Source organism: Zootoca vivipara, chromosome 6 (genome assembly GCF_963506605.1).
Source record: "Zootoca vivipara chromosome 6, rZooViv1.1, whole genome shotgun sequence".
Lineage (NCBI taxonomy): Eukaryota > Metazoa > Chordata > Lepidosauria > Squamata > Lacertidae > Zootoca > Zootoca vivipara.
In genome coordinates, this window is record NC_083281.1 from 30,980,114 (window position 1) to 30,998,901 (window position 18,788).

The 18,788-nt window shown below is 46.5% G+C and overlaps 1 protein-coding gene across 1 annotated transcript in view; it reads left to right on the forward strand.

The window, feature by feature from the left end:
- Positions 1-10,331: 10,331 nt before the first annotated feature.
- NKAIN1 (sodium/potassium transporting ATPase interacting 1) overlaps positions 10,332-18,788 on the forward strand; it is a 49,735-nt gene continuing 41,278 nt past the window's right edge. The window contains exon 1 of the mRNA XM_035119237.2: positions 10,332-10,798. Within this exon, the coding sequence (XP_034975128.1) occupies positions 10,745-10,798 (54 nt within the window). The 5' untranslated portion in view covers positions 10,332-10,744. The remainder of the gene's footprint in view (positions 10,799-18,788) is intronic.

Consider the following 18,788-nt stretch of genomic DNA (forward strand, 5'->3'; position numbering starts at 1 on the left):
TGTCCCATGTTGCCTTCTCAACCAAGCAGGGGAGCTGTCCAGCTGTATTAACAGTCAGAAGGCCTAAGACTGAGCAGGAGAGTAGCTGTCCAGAAGATTTTAAGCCTGAGACTGTGTCTGTGGAAGTTGTTCCACCATGAACTTCCAGGCAGCAACTGAGGGATGACATACACAGCCTGGCAGATCCAAGAGTAGCCGAGTAAGATTGTCTTCCATAAACACGGTTTTAACAAATGAGTTCATAAGTAACTGTAGAGGCCAATTCTGGATCTACACATCCTTCCACAGTGGGGACATAGGTTTCCGGGCGGGAGTTGAGCATGGTGAGGGTTTGCCAAGCGTGCCTTCCTCCTACCATGTTTCTCACTTTCTTCCTGAGTTCGAGCGTCTTCAAAGCCCATGACACCTTTGGTAAAGGCTGTTCTCCAATTGGAGTGCTCGCAGGCCAGTGTTTCCCAGTTGTATCCAGGAGTGTGGATTTCCCCAACCTGATGTCCTCTGGATGTTCTGGATACATCTTTCAACAGTTCCAGACAGCATGGGCTGTGGTCGGGAATGATGGGAGTTGTAGATCAAAACATCTGGAAGACACCTGCTTGGAGAAGGTCACACTAGACTAATACATGGAACACTAGCTGAGTCATGATCCTGACCATCCTTCTGACCCACAACCTTCTGACATGAGTCTGGAATGTTCTCTGACTCTGGCATGTGGTTAAGTGTGTACAGTACCGCTGAGAACAAGGTTTGGTTTAGCCTTACTGCCATCACTGTTTATTTCATTTTGATATATGTGACTAAATGTGTGCCCTGCTTATTGGTAAAAAGCCTATATGCAATTTATATAAAATATACATTAAAATTGTCAATAAATGCCAGATGTTCAAAGCAAGTTGATCTATAAAAAGTATCTGGGTTGGAAGAGGTGGGAAGGGGGAGTAAACAAAATCACCACACATCTGCCTAGGGGAGGGATTCTTGATTCCTCAAGGAAATTTTATATACAGTCGTACCTTGGTTTTCAAACGCCCTGGAACTTGGACGTTTTGGCTCCCGAACGCCACAAACCTGAAAGTAAGTGTTCCGGTTTGCAAACATTCTTTGGAAGCCAAATGTCTGGTGCAGTTTCCACACTTTCTGACTGACTGCAGGAAGCTCTTGTAGCCAGTTGGAAGCTGCACCTTAATTATTGAACATTTTCAAATGTACTGTGCCTCTGAAACTCCATTTCCCTGAGATGCACAGGGTTATGGCTTTCCCCTAAGGAAGCTGGTTACTCTCAGATGCTGTCTCATAAGTAAGATTCAACCTGAGGTGGGGACATCATTGGTTTATTTTTTGTTTTTATTATGTATTTTCGGTTTTTAATCTTGTATTTTTATGTTGTGAACTGCCCTGAAATCTACAAATGAAGGGTGACATACAAATTTAATCAACAGCAGCAGCAGCAGCGGCATAAGATGAAGTCCTTTTAACCAGTCAGCCAGCTCCTCCAGAGGGTTGGAGTCTCCCACACACTAGGTCTGGTCAGCCTATATAAGTTGGTTGTAGCTCTTTGCAGAGACAACTTATTTTGCCTCAGTAGGGCTCCTTGGAACTGTCCAAGGTCCTGAACGCTCTCCTCTTGACCAGCAGCAGACGCTGCCTGTTCACTGCCTGCTGCCTCAATCTCCCACAGAACTGGGCAAGCTATATGTAGTTTTAGAAAATATTCTACTCCCTTTTGTCCTAGCTTATCGTTTTACCATTTCCACGTCAACTGCTTTGGAGTTTTGCCACAAGACTCTGTTGTCTCTTTGTCTTGAGGCATTTTAGGACATTTGAAGGAAGGAATATGCTGATTAAGCAAAACGGAGCCTCAGCCAGTGGGTACATGTGTTCTCTTCAATCATCGGAGGTCAGTAATGCTAGATGCAGAGTACACAGGGTCTAAGTAGGCTGAACAATTAGCAGAGGAGAATGAAGCATGAATGCAGGAAGACTTTACATTGGTCTTGTTTCCCTGAAAACTCTATTGCTCTCCCCCCCCCCCTTGGTGATAACATATGGAGCCAGGTTAACTTACCTTGTTCCACTAGCAGAAGGCAGAGGAAGGGCTCTCACTAGTACAATGGGGTTGTCCCCTCCCCCCCCGCATGTATCCCCTAAATCCACTCTGAAGGGTTGGGAGATCTCCTAGAACAGCATGATGCGGGAGAAGAGGGGAGGTGGTTCCATCGGGTAAGCATAAATGCATGCGCTAACCGAATGATCTCCTTAGCACTACACTGAATTCCACCCACTGTTTTGAACTGAGCAATAAGGAGCTTTCCTGGAGGCACTTAAGAAAACACACTAAGAGAATGCTAGAGATTTATGGTGTCTTTAGGAGAATCTCAGGCTGAGCAAGTCTCACGGGACTGTAGAAGCCAACACACAGAAACACTACACTTGCATCGAATGCACATAATGCAAACTAGACCAAATACAACTTTCTGACCCTCTACTGTGCCTTGAACTGCTAGTGTGTAAAGCCATAGATGGCTCAGAACAGGGGTAGGAAACCTCTAGCCCACATGCCCAGCTTGGCCCTCCAGGCCCATGAGACCATATTGGGCAATTCACGTCCACCCGCACCACAACCGACATCATACAGATAAGGGCAGGGCTTGCCAAAAGCCTGACAACCAGCTGGTTGTTGGGAACCTTTGGGGCACTGCACAAAGCAGGGACCCAGTGCTAAGCAGGATTGCTCCTCCTTCACGTTAGCCAATGCTGATCCTCCTTGATCTAGGCATGCCAGAGAGCTCCCCGCAGAGAACTCTTTCACACACCCGAGCTCAACGCTGTGCAGGAATTCCTCTCCCCCAATAGCTGATGCAAAGGGAAAGTGATCCTGCTTGATCCAGGTGTGCCAAAGAGATCCTGCCCACATGTTAACAAGCCTGATCCTGACAAGGATCTGGTCCATGGAGCCAAAAAGAAGAAGAAAGAAAAGCACCTCACCCTTGGCCTAGGACCAGGTAACCTGAATGTCTTGTCCTTTGTATGCCAACCAGATAACTGTGGTCATTGGAAGAAGCCCTCTTGACCATCCCACACCTTCACAAGCTAAATGTCACACCTTCACAAGCTAAAACCCCACTTTTAGGACCTAAAAAGTCAGCCAGGAGACCCTGACGAGCATGCTGGGAAAAGAACCAGGTTACAAAACCTTCGCCCTCTATCAGCGGCTACACTGGTACTGCAGCTAGAAAACCTTCCCTCTCCACAGCACCTCGGCTTGCCTTTACAGACTAGGCCGAATGGAAGTGGGGACTCGCCTGGGTGGGGGTTGGGGGGAGGAGGGGGCAGGATACGTCATGGGTCGGGACACGGTGGGGCCACTCACAGGTATGACCCGGAGGGTGGGGAGAGGAGGGGACGGGATAAGTCATGGATCGGGACAGAGTGGGGGGAATCATAGGGATGAGCCACAGCAATGCATGGCCGGGCCAGCTAGTTTAGATTATATTTCTTTAGTTTGTACATGAGCTAAGGCTTTTAGTGCAGCCGCAGCTGCCATTTGGAACACTATTCCTACTGAACTCAAATCAACACCTACAATTCTGATCTCTTATTGAAAATGTTTTTCTTTGCCCATCATTTTTTAGAGAATTGATTTGTTGGTAATGAATTCTGCATTTTATGATTTTATAATTGTGTGATCCAAGGGTTTTATTGTACACCATGTGCTTTTTTAAAAAAGGTATTAAACAGTGTCTGGAGAAATTTATTACATTCAAATAAGTTTCAGAGAGGCATCATTTTGTGTGGATAGGTACTGGGGTACAGTGGCAGAGGAAGGGGTGCAGGGCTGTGGGCCGCCCCGCGGGTCATCACTGAGGGGGGTGACAAAATGAGTTTAAAAATAAAAAATTGAGCCCACAAAACTTTTTAGGAGTGATGTGGGAGCTTAGGTGCCTGCAAGTTCTGCACTGCCTGAAACGGCCTACTGCCTCTCCCTCATCCGCCCTACAGCTGAGGGGGAGGTGGCGGAGAGGCTCCAAGTGTCAGAGAGGCTCACCCCGCCCCCATGGGTGGATCGCCCCACCCCTGGCTGCAGGACACGCCCCCATACTAGGCACACGAGTGGCTAGCTATGCTGCTGCTGGGGCATCTGGAAGCCTTGTATTACCTTATCTTTTATGATTTGTGTACTTAGATGGTCACTGTATCTGCAACGTGATGGTAGTCTATCATGTATATGCTGTTAGGTATATCTCCTTATAAATCAATAAAACAAAACAAATGTCAGGCTCAGGATGAACAAATCAGTTTTGGTTTTAGGCAGGTGGGTGTGACTGGCATTCCACTGACCTGCCCATTATCTCCATTATTGCACCCATTATATCCATCAATGACCCGGCCATTAAAACTTTTCTACATTGTATAATGATGCAGCTGCATTCAGGATAATATAGCTTTTACTTGACCTCCATTACTGATGGTCTAAAATAAGTAGCCAGCTGGCAGCTGAGTGCACGATAATCAGAACAAGGCAAGATCTAGATTCTAGACATCAACTACACACACTTTGAAACATCAGACACACAAACACTTTGACATGCAGCTCCTGTAGATTCGCCCATGGGACAATGTAACCCTCAGCCTGAAGAAGAAAAGGTTAGCTGTTTTATTAGAAGATGTGATATGCAGATGCTGTTCTTCAGATTCACCTCCTCCTTGCCTCCACCAACAGGTTCATTCATTTCTCTTGGTCTGCTATGGGGGTTCAGGTTCCACCTGTGGTTTATCCAGCAGAAGCCGTCCCCAGGAGATGCCTTTGCTTTCAAGATGGAAACTAGGGCAGTGATTGACAGGTTTTGTGGAGAACAGCCTTGGGAAGAAAGCAATCGGGGTGAGGTCTTTCTACTTTGTAACCTGGGAGAGCAAAACTAATGGGGCAATCCAAAAACCATAAGGAAGTACTGTAAAGAATAAACAATAAGAATGGAACAGAAATGAATGACTGAAGACTAGGGTTGCCATTACAGAGCAATTGCCAAGTTACACTAAAGGCTGATTTCTGCATAGAATTTTTTAGAAAGGGATTGTGGAAGGAATATCTCCCAAGTCCTTGCTCAATGGCAAAGGATACATTGTAGGATGCAGCTACAGCATCTCTAGCCTCCAGTCAAAGATTGCCCATAACCTCCAAGGAAAGGCCATATATCTCAGTGGTTAAGCATCAGCTTTGTACAGGAAGGGTTAAATCCCTAACATCTCCAAGTGGGGCTGAGAATGCCCCCTGCCAGTGAGTGCAGATGAGACTGAGCTAGATGGGCAAATGATCTGGCTCAATCTAAGGCAACTTGCCATGTTGCATTGCAATGTTATGCTCCTGAGGCTTTTTCCTCCACTGCAAAACTGATCTTGCCATTAGGAAGTTTCTGCTCTTTTGCCATTTTCACCCCACTGGGTCTAATCCTGCTCTCTGTAGCAACAAGTCTCCTCCATCTTCTGCATGACAGCTCTTTGGATATTTGAAGGCAGTTCCCTACACTACTTTACGACACAAACACAAAACTTACAATAAACAAAGGGTCCCTCAGCTGAATTAAAGTAGGGAGGCATTGCTGATAGTCTAAGGTTCAAAATGGCAGCTGACTGGGGGGTCAGTTTTCAATTATGCAGTATGTCAGGTTTGATGGGTCTAAGTCTTCTTATACAGGATAAGCAAGCTCTGTAAGTAGCATTTTATTTTTATTCTTATGTGCTACCTCAGTCTCCAAGTGGCGAGAGACTAAGCACTTACCCAGGGCTTGGTTTTCTGGGAAACAATGTCACCAGAGACTGTGGTGTTATCAGGATATATGGTTTTATTTACCCACATATACAACCGAAGCATATGATGGACAGGCGCACAGCATTAATGTCATGAACTAGCAGGATGATGGGGAGGAGGAAGAGGATCCCAGCGAGGGGTGTAGCCAGGACTGAGACATACCAGGGCAAGCAAGGGATTTGGAAGGAAGTACTCACAGGGTGGCAGAAGATTGGGGGAGGGGGTTTGGAAGTCAGTGCACAGGAACCAGAGAACTAGGACCCATCACCAGAAACAGAGGGGCTGAACCAGGCAAGGGCCCACAACCCAGCTCCCTAGCTGGCCAAGTGGGGCTTGCTAGCTCTGGGAGGAGGGGTGTGATTCCTCAGATGGAGCTGGCTCAGAACAGGTGAGGGTCACCAGCCTTGTCAAGCCCAGATGCTGCAAGCAGCATGCAAAGTTTAGAAGGGAAGCAGAGCTGAGATGCTGTGTCTCTTCAACTGCCCATGTTGATGGACCTTGGCTTGGCTGCTGCTGGACCTCTATGGGTTTGACTCTGGACTGTGTCCTGACTGCTTGGGCTTCAGACTTGGCTTACTTGGACTGACCCTGGACTGTGTTTCCTGACCTTTGGACTTTGCTTGTGTGGATTAACCCCCAGACTTTGAACTTGACATAAGGTACTGACTTGCCACCAGGTAGGCCAGGGGCTCAGGACAATTTACATCCCAAAAGATCGTGCTTCTGCATTAGTCGTGGATTTGGGTCCAGCACAGAGCTTGGATCCATCTCCATATTGTTTTTTTTCCTGCAACCAGCTAAACAAGAAGTGGGGTGGGGGGGAACAATGTCAGATACAGTAGTTGTAGCAATTGCTATACCTCTCTGAGGTGCTAATGGGAGCACTTAATTGCCCAGTGGAAGCTACTGTCTGAACAAAGGCATCCATCTGGCAGGTTCCACTGCAACTAGATTCCAATCCTTACTGGATACAGGATCAGTGCCTAGAAAGGGAGCCAAGATCTGACCCTCCCTTCCCCACCAAATGACTGTCAGTGCCAGAACTGACTTTGCATGTGGGAAATCTGAAGCAGGCTGGGAGAGGCAGCATCAACACCATGCATGCATGCATGCACGCGCGCACACAAACACACCCACGCACGCACACACACACACCATTGCCTGTGCTGATGAGATGGCGATGGCACTGAAAATGCGGCTGCGGGCACATTTGTGTTCTGTGTCTCTCACACACTTCCTTTCATTTCAGCCTGTCATTATTCACTTCCACGGCCATCATTACCGCTAAGCGGCATAATTGTTTTTTCATGCATTGGAAGATAATAAAATTCCTTCTCTTCTCTTTCCTCCAGCCGCACGGTAGATCAGTTTCCACACATTGGCCATAAACATATTGCCTTATTCTCTCCCAAGTCCCGACTGGTTTGCTAGACTTGAGTCAAAGTGCAAATACTTTATGTAGCAGGAAGATTTATACCCCATCTCCCCATGAATCATGCCCGCAGTAGCTAAAAGCAATAATGAATGCAAATTAATAAATAAAACAATAGAAGTGGCTCAAATTGAAATAACTTGGCGTGCTAGCAGAACCCATCACAAGGGCTCCCGCTATAGGGCTTTCCTCCTTCCCTACCCACTCTCAGTGCCTCCCTCAAATCCACTCTGGAGGAACAGGAGAACCCCATAACAGCACACAGGAGGGAGCATTCCACCTGGAAGGCAGAAATACAGGCACTGATAAAACAATCAGAAAAAACTCCTTCCTGAAATATCGACAAAGAATGCATATTTTAAAACCCCAACAGCAACAATACACCAACCTGGGAGCAGGGGGAGGTTGCTATTCAGACCTTTGATAGAGATCATACTTCCTTCCACCTCTGGCAGAGATGTGGTAGGTGGCCTTGTGACAGTGAGATTAAATAGTCCCTTTTGGATCACTGGACTACGGAACCATATGCCTCAGGACTCTCTGGCTACTAACCTCAATGGCTGTGTTCTAACCTTCATAGCAGAAGGCAGTATGCTTCTGAATACCAGTTGCTGAAAACTTCAGGAGAGGCAAGTGTTGTTGCGCTCAGGTCCTGCCTGTGGGTTTCCCACAGTTCTCTGACTGAGCACTGTGAGAACAGGCTGCCGGACTAGATAGATCAGCAGGCTCTTCTTGCTTTCTTATGGCAGCCTTAGTTGGCCCCTCTCCTTCAGAGGCCAGGTAAAAAGCCATCTCGTTTTAGCACGTCTGATGGCTGAATTCCTATTCTTTGGCTATATTGCGATGGTGATGGGGAGCTCTGCTGTTCCACTTTTAAAGAAATACAATGTTCTGAACATCTCACATTTGCTCCTGTTTGTGGGACAGAGAAATGGGGTATACCTTTTTAACTAAAAGATGCCTAGAGTCATGCTTCGACCACTTCTTTCCTTAATGCTGTTCAAGTTTTAATTCCTCTTTATCAGTTGTGGGATCTCTCACGTAAATCATCGTCCCCACAACTGTGGCAGGGCCAATGGATCAATTCCAGGGTTTCTTTCCATGCTCTTCCCATCATGCTGTCAGGCAGGAGAATGACTGGCCTCGCATGACCTATGTAGGGCATGGCAAAGATGTCAGAATGATTCCTCCTCAGAGACTCATGGGTGCTCTTAGTTTCCAGAATTCTCTTGATGACCTTGCAGCCCTTCCTGTGTTTTGTGTTGAAGACCATAAGGATGGAAGAGGCAGAAGACTCCAGCCAATCCAGACCCAGGTGAACAGCATGTCCAAATGCCTCTTGTTATGGCTGTAACAGCTATAAGGAAAAAAAATTCTCCAGTCCTGTCAACATCTGCACCATACCATCCAACGCTAGATGGGACAGTGGTGTGACTCACAACATGGGACAGCTCTGCCCAGAGATCGATTTCCCTAGTTCTAGCCTTGATGGCTTCTGTTGGACCAGCATGGCCGGTGCTCAGCAGTGATGGGAGTTGTAGGACAACATCTGATGGGCCGCTTGTTCTTCATTCCTGAAGATAGTTTTGGAAGGGGTAGTTGTGCTGGTCTGTAGCAGCGAAAGCAAGAGCACAAGAGTGTTATCATGCCAAAGGTCTCTATCTAATCCAGAATGCTATTTCCCACAGTGGTCCATGGGAAGCCTGCAAGCAGAGGCTTGCGATACTTTAAAAGCCAACACATCTATGACATGAACAGTTGTTGAATAGAGCCCATGTCATCAGAAACTGTTTATCTATTCATTTCAGTTTATCTCACAGGGCGCCTGTTAGAAAATGCTAAACAACTTCTATCACCATGACTTTGCTCCCTCACATTGCTTTCCCTCCCTACTTATTTTGGCGTGTTCTGGAAAACTCAAAATGTTGCACCTGGTGTTCTGACAGTTTGGTTGGTCAACCACATTGTATTGTCCAAAGGTGACTTTTTGAATTGCATTCATTGGTTACACTTATATCCGCCCATTTCCTAAGACTCTCCATTCTTATTTACAATCAAGCAAGTTTACTCTTGCTTTCCAGGTCCAGACCCCCAAGAGCTTACTGAGCCAATGGCCAATGCAGGAAAATGAAAGTACAGTAACCACAGGAACTAGCTAATGGGTGGAGTCTTTGTTCCAACTCAGGTCATGTATGATGGATGTAAAGTGCTCTGACTTTTTAGGTATATAATCAGGGCTTTTTTCAGTCAGAACTCAGTTCCAGCACCTCTCAGGTGGGCGCCATTGCCATTCTAAGTGAATGAGGGAGGTGATCATGGTGAGTTCTGACATCTCTTTTTCTAGAAAAATAGCACTGTATATTTTAAAAATATATGAATAAATAATTAAATAAATAAATAAATAACAACAGACAATATTAACTCTGTACTTGCTAGTTACTGTACATGGGCAGACCGAAAAATAAACGTATAAGTTAGACCCTAGTTAGTTACTACTTGAGGGCTATTCCTTGGAAAGAGAAATGGGGAGATGGATCACACATAAATAAACACCACTGCAACTTTACGCACACGCTTCCCATCACCCAGTGTTTCCTCTTTGAGCCGCAGCTACAAAGCTTGTAGGAGGGGGCGGGGGCTTGGTTGGGTAATAAAGGACATCCCTATTCTTTATTGGACGGCGGGAGGGAGGAGGTGGGGCGGCCCTTCAGGTGGTGGGGCTAGAATCTCTCGGCTCTCCACGCCCAGAGCTCAGCCAGAGAGCCACGTGGTTGTGGGGGTGCGGGGTGGTGGTGGTAGCTTGTATTATTCCTGCCGATTTCGATTGTCTTTTCCCGACGGCGCGGATTCTCCCTTCTTTTTCCTGTTTCCTCTTTTTTAAAAAAAAACAAACGCCGCTTTTCAGTGTTACTGTTTTGCAAGGGGGCGCGGATCGTGGGTGTGTCTTGAGGCGAGGAGGGCAAACAATGGCGAGGAGGGCTCGTTGAGAGCGCGCCGGGAGAGGATCTTCTCGCTTCTGCACTCCTACCCCCTCCCCATGCAAAATTGGGCAAATCCCGGACGGCTCGTGTTGCTCATCCCGAGCCTCCCCATCCTCTCCACCCCCTCTCCGGAGATGGAGGGCGAGCTCTGATCCAAGAGCTCTAGCCGCGCGCATTACAATGGAGCGAGGGGCTTCCAGCTTCCAGCAGCCTCGGAAGTGCTGCGCTGGGCGAAGATAAAACGCCCCTTTGGATCGCCTTATCTTTTTGGGGGGGCTGCTGTTTTGGAAACTCGAAGGCTGGCCCCAGACAAAAGGCGTCGGTGTCGGGAAGGCTCGCCAAGGCGCAGGGAAGGACAAGGCTCGGCTGTTTTAGTTTTGAAGCGCAATGGCCGAGGGTGGCTGCCGGCTGCTGCTTTCGGGCGCCCTCTGAGTGAGGTTGTCACTGGCAACGGGAGGCCGAGGGCTGGTGCCGCCGCCGCTTCTGCTGCAACCGGAGGAGGGCGGCTTCCGCGCCAGCGCGGCCATGGGCAAATGCAACGGGCGCTGCACGCTGGTGGGCTTCTGCTGCCTGCAACTGGTAAGGCGGAGCGAGGGCGGCCCCTTCTCCTTCGCCCTCCCCACTCTCGCTCCTCTATTGTGCTATCTTCTCGGTGTTTGTGTGTGATCGCTGCTTCCTCTTTGGGTGGGTGACCTTGCTGCCAAGCCCCCCCCCCCGGGCCGGCGGTTGGAAGGTTTACGGGGGGCTGGCCAGGGCGGAAAGCCCACCCCCTATTCCCTGTTTTGGAGAGGTGTGGGCTGGAGAGGGCGCTGCTGGTGGTTCAAGAGTGGGGCGAAGGGGTCGTCTGCTTGCCAAGGATGGCGATGCGGGTGGGGCGTTGGGGTTCCTTGTTTCAGGGAACTTGTGGGTTTCCTACAATTTTGTCCGCCTTCTCAGACAACTCTTGTCTTCCAAAGCGGCTCGCGTCAATCCAAAAGAAGGGAGGCTTTGCCATCGGGTTTACAAACGAAAAAAGAAGAAAAGAAAAAGTCAAGGCACAGGAGGGGAAAGGCAAAAGAGAGAACTCAAACTTTAACTAGCTTTGGAGTGGATGAGGAAATGCAAGCATCGCACACAGAAGAAGTCGATTCCGGTGTGTTTCATGGAGCTTTGCTCCTTACAGGGGAAGATGTCTTGCACTAAGGCAGACCATTAGTCCATCTAGCTCAGTATTGTCTGCCCTGATTAGCAGCGGCTGCTCCAAGATTTCCCAATCCTTCCTGGAGATCAAACCTGGGACCTTCTGTATGCAAGGCAGATGCTCTACCAGAAAGCTGTGACCTTTCCCCTACTAAGTGTGTTTTAGGATTGCTGGTGAAGCCCCTAGCCAGATGCAGGCAGGACTCCTGCACCTTTAGTTGTTGCCATTCCCTCTTTTCTGTACTGTAATTATTAAGCCCCGTCCTCCTTTGCATCTGACCGCCCTGCTCCCCCCTCATTTTGTGGTTGGCCAAAGATCCATCCTGGATCTTGGGACCAGAGGAAAGAAGTGGGACTGGAAATAATTGAATCAGGATGCATAACAGAAATGGAGATGGGTTTCTAAGAAAAATAAACAAATAAGGTTGGTTATGTGTTATGTTATGGATACAAACTTGTATTCCTCCATTTACCCACACCTGCATCCCCTTCCCCTGTTGTCTTGCCTGTGTTTTAATTTTAGATAGCACAGAATTTTACAAAGTACAGGCAGATAGGTGTGCAATCTAAGTAATGGATAATAAAGTTAACAGAGGGAGAAAAGGTTCCCCATGAAATTCAGACTTAACAGTGTCTTGGTTAGTGCAAGAAACCAGGAAATATCCCAACAATAATTGCCAAGCAATGCAAATAGATGGCTTTTAAAATACAAGTGCCTTTAAATTATTTTATTTTATTAAAAACATTCCCAGGGCAATGTTAAAACAGCCACACAGCCTACAAGCAAATGAACAAAAGGACTGCTTGGGTTGATTATCACTCTAGAAAGGCTGATCTTCCTATTTATACAAGAATTACAGGGGTTAATGCCTCTGCAAAAGTGGAATGCTGTGATTTCATGCTTCTATTATGGGGAATATCAATGAGACTTGGGTAATGTCGATATTGTGTAACATTCATATTGCCTGGAAGCCAGATGGAAACTTAAAAAGCAGAACAGCAACAAGAGATCCAACAAAAGGTGTATTGCTATTTGTAGTTCAGTTTTGCATGAAAGTTCTGTAGTTCTTTCTCATGCAAGAGCTTCCTGGCTTGTCTTGATCAGTGCTCAGGCTTACATGAGACAATTTGCTTCAAAAAATTGTATGGGAGTGCATAACACTTGGCACATATCTGTATTGCCAGTTGCCAATTGTATTTATCCTACTTTTCCAGCTCAGGGCAGCATATATGTTATCTCCTCTATGATTTTATCTTCATAATGGCCTTGCAAGATTGGTTAGGCTGAGAGAGAGTCACCTGGTTTGTACGTAATGCTACAGCTTAGTCTGCGTTGACGGACATGAGAGAGTGCTCCCTCTTCTCTTCCAGCACAGCCGCAAGACACAGAATGCAAGCATTTGCTCCTGTTTCCAGCTAGCCGTGGTTACTGTTCATGTCTGATCTGTGCTTAGTGTTAACTGTGGTTTAGTGAAATGTGTCAGGAATCATTCACTGTGGTTTGAAGTTGTCTTGGGTCATAGTGCGCACTGAGGCCACAGTTAGCTGAAAACAAAAGTGAAAGCCAATGATCTCCTTGTTGCTGTGCCCAAAGAAGAGAGAGAAACAGATGAGTCCAAGGCTTGTCTGCACGTGTTGCTAATCCAGGGGTGTAGAACCCTTTATTATTATTATTATTTTATGGGTGATGGGTGAGGCAAAAACCCAAAGTGGATGGAGCAACATACATATCTCTCTCTCTCTCTCTCTCCTTCTCCCACCTTTTCTCTCCTGCTACTCTTGATCTTCCTCGCTGCTCAGCTGACTACAGGGAAAGGAAAGATGTCTCTTGCCTGAGATCTGAACTAATGGCTTGCAGAGGGCTCTCCACTCCTGCTTCCATTGTTTCACCCATTTTGGATTTTCTGTCTGCTTCCTCCTCCTGCGACACCTGCCCCCTTTCTCTCCCTTTGCCCCCCCTCCACATATGCTGCAAGACGCATGCAGTTCTTGAGCCATAGATTTTCCCCCTCCCCATGCTAAGGTCATGATCACACCTTTTTCAAGGGCCACATTCCCTTGTGGGGAACCTCCTGAGGGCTGCACAATGGGGCCAGGTGCAAACTTAAACAGGGCAATGGATGCAAGTTTTAGCTTTGCACAACAGGTGACATTCCAAGCATGCAGAAGTTGGGTCCCTTCCAACTCTACAATTCTTTGTTTCTAAGTCAGAGATTCCCAGGACCCCACCCCCCAACCCATCCTACTTCCAGGCAAGAGGCATTATCACAGTTCAATGCCACATTCTGGCTAGACCAGAAGCACTAAAGGGTGTGTACTGTGGAATGGGGTGTGGCCTATCAGAGTCCCAAGAGGCTTGGAAGGCCACATTTGACCCCCAGGCATGAAGCTTCCCACCCCTGGTATAGTGTTCACATCTGAATGATAGGCTACCTACAGCTCTTCATGGCTGAGTGGAGTCTTACAGCCAGTTTTCCCTGGTTGCAGTGCAGTTCTGTAGCAATTGCACTATCCTGGCTTCTGAAATACAGTAGAAGGTTTTATAGCTGTTTTGGGCTGGAGTGGATCTGTCCAAGTATGCTTTGCATCTGCTGCCTTTCAATGTATGCACCCAGGGAAACTTTATTACAGAGTGAAATCTGCAGTAGTGAACAGTGTGGATAGCTCAGTTGGTGGAACATGAGACTCTTAATCTTGGGTTTGTGGGTTCGAGCCCCACATTGGGCAAAGGTTTCCTGCATTGCAGGGGGTTGGACTAGATGACCCTCATGGTCCCTTCCAACTTTACATTTCTATGATACTGTGAGGCACTTTTAACCTGGTGCAGCCCAGTATGGGGACTGGGGCAGGGAGGAGGAGACTCTGTCAGCACCTTCCCCCATCATTAGTATGAAAGAGAAATGTGAATGGCTCTTTGTGCTGAAACTTGCTTGTAGAGTATGTTTCAACACTTTTCAGGGAGATTAAAACTGCAACACTAAGTAAATTTGCTTGGAAGCAATTCCACTTTAAGCTGGGGCATTAGTAAATATGGTCAGAGTCGAGTTGCACAACTTGCTCTGGGTACAGAGAAAATTACTGCTGCTGGGTACATCATTGATTTTCCCCTTGCTTGGCCTTGATCAAATGAAACCTCTCTCTTGATTCTAGCCAAATGCATGGAGGGGGGAGTGAGCACACAGAGCCCTGCCCACTTGTTGCACTGATTCTACCTTCCCTGCTCATGTATACAGAGAGCATTCAAATGCACAGAAAATGGGGGTAGCTTTTCCTATCTAAAACTGGAGAAGGGTTGTGGCTTCACGGTAGAGTGGGGAATTTGTGACTGTCCAGATCTTGCTGGACTCCAACTCCCATCAGCCCCAGCCAGCATGGTCATTGGCAGGCACCCCCAAACTGCGACCCTCCAGATGTTGTTTGTTGTTGTTTTCAAAAACTTAATAAAACAAAAGCAAAGCACCACCATGCTACTGGGGACAACAGATGAACACCCAAGGGGCTATGGGGAGTAGGCACCGGGTGCAAGCTGTTTTTCCTTCTCCAACTTTTCTACCTCTGGTCAAGCCTACCTCAGTCCCCGAGATACATGATACCACAGTATCCTGGCCCTGTTTTTACATTTTGGGGTCTTGCTCTTTTTCTGCACTGAGTGAAGGTTTCAATTATTGTTTTTAAGTTGTTTTCTTTGCCTCAGAAGACAGGTCACCATTTCACAGGTCCTGAAGTTACCTTTGGAGCATTGGCGAAAGGAAGGTTTGGTTGGAGCGGGGGTAAAGGGATCCTTCTACGGTATTTCCAGTTTGAGTCAATTTACCTATACGTGCCCATTCTGTCCAAGCTAAACAAATCATAGTTGGAAGGAACCCAAGGGTCATCTAGTCCAACCCCCTGCAGTGCTGGAATCCTTTGCCCAATATGGGACTCAAACCCATGACTCTGAGCTCAAGAGTCTCATGTTCTACCAACTGAACTATCCCAGGTGCTGACTGAATGTTCATATTTAAATCGGCATTGCATCACAAAATACGTATTCAGACCATGCTGTTTTGTCTCAGTGGGTGCATTTCTAAACATATTTTGTCCTAAAATACTCGGGCAGATTTCCCCCACACATTTAGTATGTTTTTTTAAAAAAAAATCTGTGGTCCATATTGCAAAAATTGGAGATGGTCAGATTCGGAAGGATAATAAATTACATTCTGATCCTCATTTTCATTCAGGAAGTCAGTTCACATGTGAATTGACAGAGATCTAACTCTAAAAAGCATCCCAGAGCAGGAGAGAGTCTTGGCACCCTCCTCAGTACTGGAACTTTCCCCTTGACTTTCATGTCCTGTAAAAGTAGTTCTGCTGGATCCAACCAAAGGTCCCATTAGTCTAGCTCTCTGTTTCTCCCAGTGGCCCACCAGATGCTTTTTGGCAAAGCCCACCAGCAGGGCATAAAGGAGGCTGCTCACCACCCAACCCCTACTCTGCTCCAGGTATTCAGAGTTACACTTAAACAGTGGTTGTGCCTAGGTGCTCTAGTGATGGACTGCTGTGGCAAATGCACTCTGCGTGATCATTTTTTACATCTGCCCTTCGTATGCCGAAGACCCTTATCTCCCAAATACCATGTGATTCAGGCTCTTGCAATCTTTCAGAAGCTTCCTTTGTGGCTGGCTGTTGTCAGTTCAGCAGCCTCTTTGCCTTGATGTTGGCTGTGCTTGATAATTGGATCTGCCTCTTATGTCGTGTCTTAAATGTGCTCTGTGACTCATCAGCTGACTCACTCCATCCTCGGTCCTTATTCTTTTATACTACTCCACACCACTTGATACCACTGTGTTTCGCCTCTCGGGACCTGGTGGTTTTTTTCTTTATTTTTTCAGGGGGTGAGGGTGGGTTGCATGATTTAAACATTAATGCACCTCAAATAGGTGGTGCAGAATGATTTGGATGCTCTTTGCTGAATAAACGCTCCATTTTTGGGACCCATGGAATATTATCCTAGTCGCATGGGAAGTTGTGTTAGAAACTCGTATTTATAAGGTAGGCACCAAGGTTGCAGTCAACAAAATGGAATGTCTAGTTGCCATTTTGGGGCAAGTCTTGTTTTTCAAATGATGAACAGCCTGTGATTGATTCTCAGTTAAACATCTGGATAGATGACAACCTTGAGCTTTGAGAACTTAAAGAAGAAAAGCCATTTGACCAAGGGGCAGTCCACGTATATATTGGCATATTCCGACCTGTTTACCTTAATGGTGATTGCTCCTGCTCAGGCTGCACAGAAAAAAGCATTTTGGTTCCAGAAATTCATTCCAATTGCACAGATAAAATATAACTGATAGAGTTCTACAGGATGTGGTACAGTCATACCTCGGTTTAAGTACGCTTCGGTTTGAGTACTTTCAGTTTAAGTACTCTGCGGACCCATCTGGAATGGATTAATCCACTTTCCATTACTTTCAGTGGAAAAGTTCGCTTCAGGTTAAGTACGCTTCAGGTTAAGTACGGACTTCCGGAACCAATTACAGTCAAACCTTGGGTTAAGTACACTTCAGGTTGAGTACTCTGCGGACCCGTCTGGAACTGATTAATCCACTTTCCATTACTTTCAATGGGAAAGTTCACTTCAGGATAAGTACGCTTCAGGTTAAGTACAGACTTTCGGAACCAACTGTGTACTTAAATTGAGGTACCACTGTATTAGTGTGTGTGAAAGCAGTCAAGACCCAATGATCCCAAGATGGTGATGTCAGGCACCATCCCTGGTGCCCAGGCATCTTCACTTGGTTGCAAGTGGTCAACAGCCAACTGATGGGAAGTTCTTCTTGCTCTGGGGATCACCCACCTTTCCACAATCTGATGTCATATTGGCACCAGCTGATTGGCAGGTGGTTGGTTCCACCCACCCATCAAAGTTGGCCCACCAGCACGGGGGGGGGGGAGAATAATGTGCAAAAGAGGATTGAACTTCCTACGTGTCAGATGAGTTGCAGCATGTTAAATCCTGCCTTTAAGGAGTGCCACTATGGTCATGGTTAGTAAGTTGGACTGGGGAGATATGGGTTCAATTCCCATTTGTCCATGAAGCTTTCTGCGTGAATCTCAGCCATGCACAGTGGCATTGAGAGCATGATGGTGGTTGGTGGGGAACAATGCACACTTGATGGTGCCCTCAACTCCTTGGAGGAAAAGTGGGATAAATTTTCACTACAGCTTCTGTGTTAAGTACTCTGTGTTCCTTTTAAATGTGTTGTCATTTGTGCCTTTCAATTACAGTCTATCTTGCATGCTTCTGAACCATAATGTGGCATAGACACAAACCCCGCTCTATATTTTTTTCACACCAAATCTGCCATTTTTAGAAATGCATTGTCTCATAAAATTAAACTGCTAGCATAATGGATCGATGCTGTACAAATGAAATTGAGCAATTGAAATTGGATGTAACGCCAGTCAAATCTAAAGTCAAAGTTGTAATTAACTTTCTTCAGTTGGCTATCCCTGGGAAGCAAATGTTTTTATGTGCACAGCTCATCAGGCATGCTAAATCTGGTGTGTTAATCATTTGCAGTGTGGCCAAAATCTGAATAAAATTGTAAACATTCCCCAAGCACCATCTCACCAAACTTACAGCAGGTCTATTCACTGAGAAAGAATGGATAGTGGGAAACCTAGAACACAAGTGCGGTCTACTTACATCTCACCCCATCTTCCAGAAATGATAGACCTGTTCTCTGATGCTATTCCACTGAGTATGGTTTAAGTTATATACCAAACCATTGCTCTGCTTGGAAATGGCTTTTTAAAAATACTTGTATATATTTTTAATATTCAACAACAAATACCCCACTTTACATTATTCACATTTTATATTTCTAGCCAATGGTCTAGATGTTTCCGGTCGCCCAATCCCTGCAGCCCATTTTGTCAATCAGCTGAACCCATTCATCTGTCAGTCATCTATGATTTTGGGGGGAGCATTGTTTTTCTTTGCCCCGGGATTTGATTTCAAACCATGCAGGTGTAGGTAGGTATAGGCCTTTGCAAGTAGTGCCAGTCACCCGGTTGCCAGCTCTTGCAACATGTCCATGATCATGGTGGCACTTGCAAAGAAGATGCAAATCCTATTTTTGGCAGGGGAAGCCATGCCTTTACTAGCCAGGTGTAGGGCAGGTAGGCAAGGTTTGACCTCAAAGGCTTAGGCCTGGAGACCAGAGGTTCCCCAGTGCTGATGTCTGGGTAGACGTGGTACCCAGAAATATTAGTGACAATGGCAATAATAATGTTGCAGTTCGTTACTTGGTGCAGCTGAGGTGACCTTTTCAAAATGTGTCGCTTGTACTATCCAAGAAGAAAAATTTCATTCTGACATGGTTTATTCTTTCCAATAGCTTTTTTT